Raw genomic sequence first — 12,974 nt, 5'->3', positions numbered from 1 at the left:
TTCTGTTAAAAGAAAGCTCAGCAACCATGCATGTGGTTCTTATTCAGGCTTGTTACCTTTATTTACACAACACCCATTTCCATCTACTAGGACATGCAGTTCTAGAGGTTTTTAGGCTATCATCCTATTATACTAATTTGTTGAAGAAGTTTAATCTGAGACTTAAGACAATCATCATATTTGCAACAAATCAGTAACATCGGAGACTTCAGCACTAGTGGTGTTCTGGCTGCTGCTTTGGAGAAGTTTCAGATTAAATGGAAGAATGCAGATAGTTCTTTAATACAGCTCCCCTCATCCAGCTACTTTCCCTAATACTTCAGCTTCCAAGTATATTCATTTTCAGCATGGATATGCTGCAAATTACAATTGACTTACAGTTTCATCAGAAATATATTCAAAGGTATCTGTGGTTATTCCAGTGCAATGTGTTTTTGCACAGAGGTTCTGCAGTAATTTCTAAATCTGAAAGTACTCATTGTTTTGACATGCAGATATTTCCAAAGATGAAGGCCACAACCTGTCTCCAGGAATACTGTTCATAACAGGACAGGTGAGACACAACTGCTTGGAAATCCATTTCAGAATTGTGGTTCCTGTAATATTTTGTTTCTTGCACCACAGTGACCCATTTAATTTGACAGAACATCTCTGCTATTTTTTAGAATTAGATAGTTTATCATCTTGCTCTGAGTACCAAGGTACTGCCTTTTGGCGAGCATATTGCAATGTAAAGTGAATGTCCATGCAAATTTGCCAAGACAGACCAATGCACACATAGGAGAACAACTGGGATCAGACTGTACTCTGAACAGTCATAAATTTGTTCAAGTAATTGAACAAAATGTAAATACATTTTTGATGTATCTGTGTTCTTGGGAGGCAGGGAAGGGGGAGGAGTGAATAATATTTTTAAAAAGAAAATAATCTGAGAACAACAAACTTGGGTACCTGATCTATAATATAGTCAGAAAGCTCTTCTCTGGCTTACTACATATTCCTTCTATTGCAAAAATTGCTGTAAAGAGTGAAGCAAAAAGATCCTGGTCACACTTAATTGGTCTCAAGAGCATGTGAGCCTACCTGTTCAGAACTGTGGCAAGCTCTGAACCTCAGTCTGCAGGATTTGAAAGAAAAGTGTTGGTCTGATATTTTTGCAAACTCCTAGATCCTGATAATAAATTCTGTCATCTATGGAATGAAGTGTACGAAGCTTGGATACTGACGTCTTGAAGATTATGAAGAATATTTGAATGGATATTGTAAAGTTCCTAAATTCATCTGTTCATTAAGACCCTATGGGGTCTTGGCACTCATACCTTAACAAGACAAGATTTATGCAAACTTGCATATATTTGATTGTAAAAGAGAAGACTTGAAGACATCTGTTTTCAGAGGTTAATTACTCTCCTCACTTCTCTGATACTCTATTGATTATTCTCATATAGTTCAAAGTGAGTTCAGAATTTGATAAAGCCCAATGGTGTTTTTCACCTTTCATATTTCTGCAGCTATGATGGCAACAAAAAAAGTATTTGTGCCCATTCAGTGGAGTTTTTCCATTATGCTCAGTGAAGATAGTGGTACTATGTACTCATCCTACCTTTAATGCACTAGTTCAACCTGATATTTTCATAGAATATCCTGAGCTGGAAGGGACCCACAAGAATCATCAAGTCCAACTCCTGGCCCTGTACAGGACACCCCAGTAATCCCACCCATTTCCTGAGAGCATTGTCCAAGTGCTTCTTGAGCTCTGGCAGCCTTGGGGCTGTGACCACTTCCCTGGGGAGCCTGTTCAGTGCCTGACCACCCTCTGAGGGCAGAACCTTTTCCTGATATCCAACCTAAACCTCCCCATACAGAGTTCCAGCTGTTCCCTCGGGTCCTGTCATTGGTCACCAGAGAGCAGAACTCAGCGCCTGCATCTCTGCTGCCCCTTGGGAGGAAGCTGCAGACTCTGGTGAGGTTTTCCCTCAATCTCTTCTTCAGGCTGAAGAAGCCAAGTGACCTCAGATGCTCCTCATATGGCTTCCCCTCAGGCCCATCACCATCCTTGTGCCCTCCTTTGGACACTCTTCAATAGTGTAATGTCTTTCTTATACTGTGGTGCCCAAAACTGCCCCCAGTAGTCAAGGTGAGGCCGCACCAGTGCAGAGCAGGGCAGGACAATCCCCTCCCTCAACTGGCTTGTGATGCTGTGCCTGATGTACTCGAGGACATGGTTGGCCCTCCTGGCTGCCAGGGCACTGCAGATTCATGTTCAACTGGTCATCAACCAGAACCCTCAGGTCTGTTCCTCCAGCTGCTCTTCAGGCCTCTCATTCCCCAGTCTGTCTGTACATCTGGGGTTGCCCCATCCCAGGTGCAGAATCCAGCACTTGCCCTTGTTGAACTTCATATGGTTGATGATTGTCCAGCGCCTTCATTTGTCTGGGTCTCTCTGCAGGGCCTCTCTGCCTTCAAGGGAGTCAACAAGTCCTGCTAGTTTTGTATTGCCTGCAAACTTGCTTCTTTTCATATACTTGAGTCAGCTTTTTTGTCCTAGGTCCAGAACTTTCATAGAGGCAAAACTGTCATTATTAAGTCTAGTTCTGAGGACCACCCTCAAGATGCATGGAAGTTCAAGAGAGAAAATTGGTCATACTTGAATTGTTTTGGTTGTTTAATCTTAGAGCCCTCAGCATGAGGGCTCTGAAAGGTGAGTTGTTGATCTAGCTACACCAGTTTAAGGCATCACATCTCTTTATCATTTGCCTTGCTCCTATAGTAGGGGTAGCAGAAGAAAACCTTTGCTTGGTTCTTAGCTGGCTTGTTCAGTCTGGTTAGGTTAATGCAAACCATCTTCACTAGTGCTGTAATCTGATGCACTAGACAATGAAACACACTTGTAGAAATGTAAATGTGTGTTCCCTTCTGCTACAGGTGATACTGGTAACAGTAATGTCTTAAAAGCTAGATCCACCATCAGAGCTTTACAGGACTTTTTCAGTGTGACTGATATTTCTGTATTAAAATGAAAAAGTTGACTGACTTTTTCATAAGAACATAAGTTTCTCAATTTGTGTTTCAAAATTTCAACAGTTTTAATTGAGAAATAAGGTAGTGATATGTGTGTGTATGTATGTATATTAATATATATGTGTTTTTTAAAAAAATAATCAAATTTGAAATCTCTCAGTTTGTAAGCTTCTACTTCATGGTCATTCCTAAGACCTGCTATGAAGCTCAGTGAGGTCAAAGCCCTCTTACTCACAGGGAGAAAAATATTTTTTGTCATTGTATGAAGGTTTCAAAAAAAACCCACATTTGTTTTAATAAGTAGTGTAAGGAAGTTAATCTATATAAGCTCTCATATGAATCCAACAGCTTTTGTTGTTGTTGGACAGAAAAAGGAAAAACCGCCATGCTAAAAAGCAGCACTTTCAATTACTCAAATTTATTTTGGTTCACATGTCTATCAAAAAGTTGGCAGGTGTTCCTACTTTGAAAAGTTCCTTATTTGCAGTTGACCAGTTTCTGCATGGAGTTTATTGTATTTGTCTTTACTGTCTTTCAGACATTAAATGTTATACATCATTTTGGAGTTTTAGGAAGTTAGAGATATACAAATAGATTTGAGAATTAAAATGACAGAAAAAACCCACAAACCTATTCCGCATCACTGGAGTTGACTATCTTACTACTTGTTACTGTGTTCTAATGTTAATTTTGGAGATGATCCTTAAAAATTTTAATTCTTCTGAATCAGAATCTTCTACAAGTATAGAGGAAATTAGAAGTCATAATTCTGGTTTACAATTTGAGAGGTTGGGGGTATTTTTGTTCAGAGTTTAATTCCTTCTTCCTTGATTGCATCCTCCTTACATTTCCCCTGCTCCCAAAAGGAGAGCTGGCTCATTGCATCTGGTGAAAAGGCACCATAAATCTAAGCACAAAATAAGTTATTTTTCTTATATTGTATTTGTGGTCTAGACATTTTGATAGAATTTGCAACCTGTGTTTGGTCATTACTTAGGCCTAAAATCATATTCTCTGATTACAGAGAAAATATTTTATTGACAAACTACAAAATGAGAATATAAGCCTTAGTGCAGGTAGGTCTTTTGAGTTTCATGGTAGAAATTAATTTTAGAGTATCATGTTGGTAATATAAATAGGTTGTGTTTTAAATGACTAGATATTTTCATGTGCTTCTCATTTCTATGAATTCTACCAAATTACAGGAGGGAGTACTTGGCTCACTTTCTATTTTTCTGTATTCTACATTTAATGATTTTTAAAAATCTAAACTGAAAGGATTATTGTAGAGTCAAGTTCTTGACACTACATAAAATTATCACTGAATTTTTGATTTCATCCATGAAAAGCATTATGGTTGCAAGGGGAAAATACTGAAGCTTTTAAGTGTGTAGTGGCCCCCCCCACTTATTCATATGTGCTATGGTATAGACTCCAACTCTTGGTATACTCCTTGTTTCAAAGAGAAGCATGGAGTGTTGGACTTATTTTAATAATTTTTGTTCATTGTTCATGTGTTCCCTGGCTACAATATATGCAAAAGCCCAACTGAATCAAGTAGGGAGAAGCTCTGTCTCCTAATCATTGCAGATCCTTGCATAGTTCATGTATAATGAACCAGGCTTAATCTGCTGTCATGGTTTGACACTGGCGCAATGCCAGTGCCCCCATGAAAATGCACCTTCCTAAATAATTGCTGTGAGATGTGATCAGGAACAGAGCAGAGCAGGCCTAAGCTTAATAACAAAGAAAAAACTTTATTAAACTACTACTACTATAAAAACACAAGCACTAAATCCAGGATGAAGACCTTCCAAAACACTCCTCCTCCTCCCACCTAATTTCCAAACAAACCCACAGTGAGACACCACCCAGGATCCTGATCAAGTTGCCACCCTTCAGATAATCGATACTCAGTCTTTCAAGGGAGACAGGAGTCTCTCCTGTGCCACAGACCCCCAGGAAACACAATTGCCCCCCTTGTGTTTCCATGTCACACATGGCAACCGCCCGGAGAAAATCTGCCAGTGTGACACTCTCCTTTCCATGTCACAGTGCTCTCACCACCGTGCATGGACAGACTGCTCATAGGGCTCCTTTAAGGATGCTTTGCCAAGGACCCAAGAAAAACAACAGTTCAGTTTCTCATCTTGGGACTACAGTCCCCCCCATTTCCCCCTGGGGCCGAGGGTCCAAGAACAGAGATCTTCTTCTTCCCTTCTTCTTCTCTGAAGACAGAGGGCCTCTCCACACCCTCTTCAACTTTCCTCTGTTCTCTCCATTCCTCTGTTGGTAATCACTGAAACAGGTCTCTTGGCCCACCACCGCATCCCCCTAAATGCAGTCTCTATTGCAGGAGAATTTGGTTCAGTCTATGGCTAACAAGTAAAGTCCAGCCACAAGCCACTCCATCATCTCCTCCCACTCAAAAATTTCCTCTTCCAACATCTCAGATCCCCGACTGTCTCTCCTCTACTTAAAATCAAGGAGGAGTAGTATTTTACAAAGCCTTCATTTCTCAGGAAAGGGTTAAAAGTTCAGACTCCCCGGACGGCTGAAATCTCTGCCCAGCAGCTGATTCCCAGGGCCATGGCTGGGCACCTCCCCCCCTCCTTCTCCTTCTCCTCTGCGCCAGCAAAGTTACAGTTGCCGTCCGGCCTCTCTGTCTCTTCCCTCTGGGGGGGGGAACGACAAAGACATCTCTGCTTCTCTCCACCCTTCCGTCCACAGGAGCTGGCTCGGTTCCAGTCCTTCTACCCCTCCGCTCACCTCGACCAGGCCACATGGCTTCCCCTCCCCCACCCAGTCCGTGGCTGGGCAGGGGAGATCTGCACAGCACTCTGACCAGAACCAAAGAGAGCGAGCTCTTGGGAGTTCCTGCTTTTAACCCCCTGTGTTCTCAGAGGCGTGTCCATACCTTCAGTGGTCACTCCAGGTACCAATATCCAAACCTGACCACTGATTGGTTTGACCCAACTTCCTAAAAAAATTCACTTCCATGTCAAACCACCACATCTGCAAAGGAGAATCTTTTATAGTAGTATTCCTCCAAACTTGCTTCAACTGTAAATGATTTTTTTGGCCATTATTGCAGCTTCTTTATTAGATGGTTCTCTTGGGAATTGTACAGGAACTCATTTCATATGTTTTGAAGATGTTTTTTAATGATTAATTGGCACATATGGTAGATTGATAATGAACACATTAAAAAGTATTAGAGACGTTCTATTGCTTTTAAATTCAATGGGTTTTGTTGTTTGTGTGCACATACATGTGGAGGAGGATTAATTGTTTGGAGTGGAGGGGAATGGACATTTTTGCTTGGATATTTGCCTATTTCTAATATATAGCATTTGTGATTTTTCTCTTTTAATTTGTAGATAAGCCTCTGAAGAAGCGAAAACAAGAAAACAAACCACAAGAAGTTGGAAGTGCTACTGGAGGAAATAGAGCAGCTTCTCAGGAGACAGGTTCTGCAGGAAATGAGGCAAGGCCAGCGCTGATGGTTAGTATTGATCTGCAGCAAGCAGGAAGAGCAGACTCTCAGGCAGCAGTAACTCAAGAGCTGGACATCATAAAAAAACCTGAAGAAATTAAGCAGTATAATGACGTGTTTGTGTGTGTTCCCCAAGAAGACACTGTTGGAGTTCTTAAATTTAAACCTGAAAACCATCCTGAGATTTTTAGGAAAATGTCAGACTTTGGGGGTCAAAAGACAGATATCCAGCAAAATGAAAACAGACAAATGGAATTTCAGCAAAATGTGAGCAAGCAGTTGGAAAGTAAACAGAATGAGAAGAAACAGGTAGAAGCTAAACGTGAAAGCAAGCATGAAAGCAGACAAATGGAAGTGAAACAAAATGAGAACAGACAAACAGAATCAAAACAAAACCAGAGCAGGCAAATGGAGATGAAACAAAATGAGGGAAAACAAAATAATGGCAAACAGGAAATAAGGCAGAGGCCTGAAACACTGAAACAGAAGAATGAAGGCAGGCCTGAAATGCCAAAACATAGACATGATAACAGAAGGGACTCAAGTAAACCAGTATCAGATAAGAAAATAGAAATATCTAGGCATAAAATAGATGTGAAATCTGATCCTTCAAGGATAAAATCTGAAAGTAGACCCGATCCAACAAAACTGAGGCCTGATGGGCGCTCAGTTTCTGATACACCAAGGCGTGACCATGATAGCCTCAAACAAAAATCAGAGGACAGGGAGGAGTCAGAGAGATACAGAGGAGATCCATCCAAGATCAGAAGACCTGAATATTTGAGATCCTCAAACAAAAATGAACATGATTCTAAACATGGTATTAAATCTGATGGTTCAAAACCTGAGAAATTTACAAGGAAACATAGACATGAGTCTGGTGAATCAAAGGAAAGGTTTTCTTCTGGGGATCAGAAATCAAGACCTGACAGCCCTCGCATTAAACAGGAAGGTAGAGGAGATTCTAATAAATCAAGACCTGATAAACCTGGCTTTAAATCACAAAACAGCAAGGATGAACAAAGGACAGATGGTAATAAGAGTAAAGTAAATAGTAATAAAGCACATGCTGACAGTAAAGCAGAGTTTCCCAGTTATTTGTTGGGGGCAAGATCTAGCACATTGAAACATTTTGTCATTCCAAAAATCAAGCGTGATAAAGATGTCAATGTCACTCAGGAATCAAGGAAAACTGAATTTAAAAGTGAACAGGACAAAGTAGAGAAGATTGGGCTAGTTGAAGATCTAAATAAAGGAGCTAAGCCTATAGTTGTCCTTCAAAAACTTTCACTGGATGACGTGCAGAAATTTATTAAGGATAGAGAAGATAAGTCAAGGGGGTCTTGTTTTAAACCTAGCAAGAACAAGTCATCCAAATCTAATAAAGGTAAGTTGTCTTTTTTAATGTTAATTGCATTATATCTTGTATACGCCTGTTCTTTTAGATTTGCTACTCCTGTGGTTAGAATTTAAACACAAATGTTTGATAGTTTATAGTCTTGCTTATATGGTGATTTTGGGAAACAAAGTGAAATTTGTCTATGGGGTTGTGGTTATTGGAAATCTTGTTACAGTGTAACTAAAATGATTTGTTTATTCCAATGCAAGTTCCTAATGTGGGAACACTTAAATAGTCTTAAAATGTACTTCAGTTACATGAGTTTAATCTGGTAATTTATCTAGTTAAACATAACAATGATATGAATGATTAGGTGTGTCTGTATAAGGGAATGGTATTACTGTAACTAAATTGTTGTAGCTGAAGTGTTGTGAAATACTATGTATACAAGCCCTAAGATTCCTTTATGTTTTTATTATGAAATGAAATGAAATGAAATGAAATGAAATGAAATGGTGTTTTTTCTAAGGGATATTTTTACATGATGAGATAAGAAGGCAGTTACAAAGCCCCATCTGCCTCTTATACTATAAATACAGCTCTGTTGGGAAGTCTCCATACTTTAGGCTGTGTTTAATAAGATTATTAAAAAGTTCTATCTTTAGGAGAATTCAGATAGTGTTGTCTCTTATGGTCCAGTGTATGCAGAAAGAGTAAAGAAATGTAAACAGTAGACTGGCATTATCAAATTAGTCTTATAAACAGGAATTAATTCATAACAGATTGTAGGTTTGATATTTGATTGTCTCTTCTGCAGATTTAACGCTTTTTATTCTTGGTGCTATAATTTTAGTTTCTTTGGTTTCAGACTGAAGTAGATAATTTCACATTGTGAAATCAACGTTACTAACTGGTCAGGGTTCCTTTTTATTGCTTAGCATTTAGATTTCTTATGTAGTTATGTTTATAGAGCTGTCATGTCTCAAAAATAGGCAGATAAAGTGTCAGAGGAGAGGATGTTAACTGTATACAGGTTTATTTATGAATGCAGTTCTGGGTATATCACTGCTCATTAATTTGAGAATAAAATGTTTTCTTACAATGTCTATCTGATAAGAACTGATTTAGAAATCTTTGTGAATGTATAGCTAAGTTTATGTGCATGTGTACTGAGTTGATATCTGTATGATGAATTTTGCTAGGTCTTGTCTCTACTAACTTGATTGTATTGACCCTTAAAGACTTAACAATTCAGCATGAGTATTGCTTATTTGTAAAATGCTAGCCTTCTTGTTAAATATTTTCTCTTTATCCTGGAAATATGAACATTTCCACTATCCCTTTTTGATATTCAGAACAGGCAAAGTTTCCATTTCTAACAATAATAGGTATCTAGAGTCAGACAGAAAAATTTGACATCCTTGCTGTCAGCTTAGTCTAAAGATTTCAGATGAAAGTTTTATGTTCATTATAAGGCATATGGAAAACTTTCTGATGGAGTTCAGCTCCTAAGGATAGACTTTGAAATCACACAATTCTATGTGCAGAAAACTGGTAAATTTAGAGCCCTCAGAGCTATATACAGTGTATGTATGCTTTCTAAAATGTTTCTGAAGTAGGCTTTTTTTGTAGTCTGTATTGTATGTGATTATTTATATAGTATATTTTAGTAATGCGTAAAGGTTTTATTGACTAATCCAGTTGGCATAACTCTACTAGAAGTGTCACACATGAGCAATGCATTCATTTTAAATTCAGATTTATATCTTTTCTGCAGTGTTTTTGTGTATTTCATGTTTTATGAAGTCATATATTTCTTACATATTTTGAAATAACTTAGGACATAGTTTCCAGGGGAAAAAAAAGTTTGAATATGATATCAGTCTCTTTGCTATTGTATCTAGAATAAGATTCTTACAATGATACTAGAAATAAGTTTCATGGAAAGGATAACTATGCTTCTCTTACAAATCAAGTTTTGAGTGTTCATCCATGCAGATTTTGGAGAAAGTGTCTGAACTTCAGATTTTTTCATGTGTATTTTTATTTTTACATTTTTTTGCCCAACCTCCTGGTAGCCTACTTTCTAGGATATAATTAAGCGGATTCCAGTGTTCATAAATTAGGGCTCATAATTCATAAAGATATCTCTTAATAAGCCAAGGTCTATTTGTCAATAACTGATAGAAAATATTCATGTCATTTCCACAATGTCCTCACTCCAATTGAGAGAAACAGCATCCAGTTTTACTCCGTGCCATTTTTACTTATAACTGTTTTACTACACTAGAAGATGTAATTTTCATTAACATTCTTTATTTAGTTCATCATATATTTCTTAATAGTTTTTTAGCAAATCTTTTCTAGGGTTGACTTTTTGCATCATTTTTCCATTTCTTCTTGCATCCCTCCTGTTCCATGTAGCTTAGTATATTTAGCTTTATCTTTCCTTCTTTCACCTCCATGTATTTTTTGACCTTTGTTTCTCCTTTCTCATCCTTCCCCAAGAAAATGTGTTCTCCTGGCTTTGTCACATACAACATCATTGTTGTGATTTATCTGAAATCCAGTTTAAACTAAGATTAGTTCAGGTAGTTCAAAAACCATTTAGATAGTTATTCTGTCTTAAGGGACTAATGCCCATTGATTATAAAACTCAGTAAAATCGACTTATTTTAAGCTAAAATTAATAATACATATACTGAAAGTCTATATAAATTGTTGAATTGTTTCAGTAAACTTTAAATTTTAAAATCATCCTGTTATTGTGCACATGGACAAGCCTTGCATTCTACTGTAAAAAAAACAAGTAGCATTTAAAGCAAATTTTATATACAGATTTGAAAGTTCGTTAGGCTATTATATGACTGGGAAAACCGTAGTATGTGATTGTTAAGACTGACCCATCCCAACAGTCCCTTTTAGCATTTGCAAGAAAGAAGCAACATTTTTTAATCTCTCCTGATCTTTAAACATTTTTCTGAAAGATGCACTCTAGCTCAGAGGAAAGTTATAGAAGTTTTTTCACAGTACTTTTGTTAAGGGGTCTTATGCTAAATTTTTATGGCCTGTTTTTTCTGTTTTTTGCAGGTCAGAATTAATTAGAGCACTTTTTTTTTGCTTCTGGTTTTAACATCTGTGAATGCCTTTTATCCTGGTTTTAATGTAAATGTATGTTATTGAGGAATGCATTAAACTTCTCCCTTCAAGTTTGTGCCTGCAATGAAGAGGTCATGTTTGCTATGCTTTCATTTCAGAGCTTCAACGAATACCTTGTCTGCTGCTTATAGCTATACTGATCAATTATCGTGAGATTAAACATGTTACCAGTTTTGCAGTTCATAAGATCATTTAGGTTAGAAAAGACCTCTGAGATCATCAAGTCCAACCATTAACCCATCACTGCCAGGTCCACCACTAAACCATGTCTTCAAGATCCACATCTACATGTTTTTTAAATGCCTCCAGGGATGGTGACTCTACCACTGCCCTGGGCAGCCTATTCCAGTGTTTGATAACACTTTCTGGGAAGAAATTTTTCCAACTATCCAGTCTAAACCTTCCCTAGACCAACTTGAGGCCATTTCCTCTTGTCCTATTGCTTGTTCAATGGGAGAAGAGCCCAACCCCCACCTGGCTCCACCCTCCTTTCAGGGAGTTGTAGAGAGTAAGAAGGTCCCCTCTGAGCCTCCTGTTCTCCAGGCTAAACACCCCCAGCTCCCTCAGCCACTTCTTGTGCTCCAGACCCAGCTCCGTTGCCCTTCTCTGGACTCGCTCCATCACCGCAATGTCTTTCTTGCAATGAGGGGCCCAGAACTTGACATAGCACTTGAGGTGGGGCCTCACCAGTGCCGAGTACAGAGGGACAATCACTGCCCTGGTCCTGCTGGTCACACCATTTCTGATCCAAGCCAGGATGCCATTGGCCTTCTTGCCCGCCTGGGCACACACTGGCTCATGTTCAGCTGCTGTCGCTCAGCACCCCCAGGTCCTTTTCCTGTGGGCAGCTTTCCAGCCACTCTGCCCCAGCCTGGAGCTGCATGGGGTTAGGACCTAAGAGCAGGACCTGGCACTTGGCCTTGTTGAACCTCATACAATTGGCCTTGTTGAACCTCATACAATTGGCCTTGTCCCATTTCTCCAGCCTGTCCAGATCCCTCTGCAGAGCCTTCCTGTCCTCCAGCAGATCAACACTCCCACCCAACTTGGTGCCCTCTGTAAACTTACTGAGGTTGCACTTGATCCCCTTGTCTAGGTCATCAATGAAGATGTTAAATAGGACTGGCCCCCATACTGAGCTTTGGGGAACTCCACTGGTGTCTGGCTGCCAAGTGCATGTAGCTCCATTCTTCACCACTCTCTGGGCCTGACCATCCAGACAGTTCCTAGCCCAGTGAAGAGAGCACCTATCCAACCCATGGGCTGCCAGCTTTTCCAGGAGAATGCTGTGGGAGACAGTGTCAAGGCTTTATTAAGGTCCGGGTATACACATCCACAGAGAATGAGAGAAAAATTGAAGTGTGGTAAGGAGATGTCTGAGTTGGCTTATAATATATTTAAAGGATTAGCTTTCTAAAATAAGTGCCACATATGTAATTGCATATTTTAGTTCTAGGACAAATGAGTGTGTGTTTTTAAGACTTGTGCAGAAACACCTTTTGAGTTTTCAAATATTACCTGAAAAGGCTTCGTTATTTAAAAAGAAAAAGTTATAATTTCACTGCAGAATATAATGCTGAATGCTACTTCTTCTTTATGTAGATTGTTATTCTAGGATTTCATTATCTGTCAGTGCAGAACTTTAAACACATGTTTTCATTGATCACTACAAGTCTCTGTGCTCTCTGCTGCTATAATCTGAAATATGAGTGAAGATTTTTCCATTCCTTCAAAGGTCCTCTTCATATTTTTACAAGTGCAGCTAAAAAATTTACTGCTGCTTAATCATCTTTATGTGACAGGGTTGAAACAGTGCTTTTAGATGTTTCTGTGTTCTATGCTTGTGTGTTTGGGTTTTTTTTAAATTCCAGATTACTTTTTCAGAGCCTATAATAGCAGCTATAATTCGTCGTCAGTGGCAGGCTGTAGCAGTGCAGTTCCATGGCATTTGTGTAATGT

At 38.9% G+C, this 12,974-nt stretch overlaps 1 protein-coding gene across 5 annotated transcripts in view; it reads left to right on the top strand.

The window, feature by feature from the left end:
- The window catches only part of LOC137465553 (nipped-B-like protein), a 194,679-nt gene that overhangs the window by 124,914 nt on the left and 56,791 nt on the right, over positions 1-12,974 (top strand). For 4 of the 5 annotated variants that reach the window (XM_068177630.1, XM_068177629.1, XM_068177632.1 and 1 more), the window contains one exon: positions 6,402-7,908. The exons of the other annotated variant lie outside the window; for it this stretch is intronic. In XM_068177630.1, the coding sequence (XP_068033731.1) occupies positions 6,402-7,908 (1,507 nt within the window). The remainder of the gene's footprint in view (positions 1-6,401; positions 7,909-12,974) is intronic. 5 annotated transcript variants of the gene reach the window in all.

This window comes from Anomalospiza imberbis (assembly GCF_031753505.1).
Source record: "Anomalospiza imberbis isolate Cuckoo-Finch-1a 21T00152 chromosome W unlocalized genomic scaffold, ASM3175350v1 scaffold_31, whole genome shotgun sequence".
NCBI lineage: Eukaryota > Metazoa > Chordata > Aves > Passeriformes > Viduidae > Anomalospiza > Anomalospiza imberbis.
Note: the sequence above shows the minus strand (reverse complement) of the source record. Positions and strands in the feature narration are given on the sequence as shown.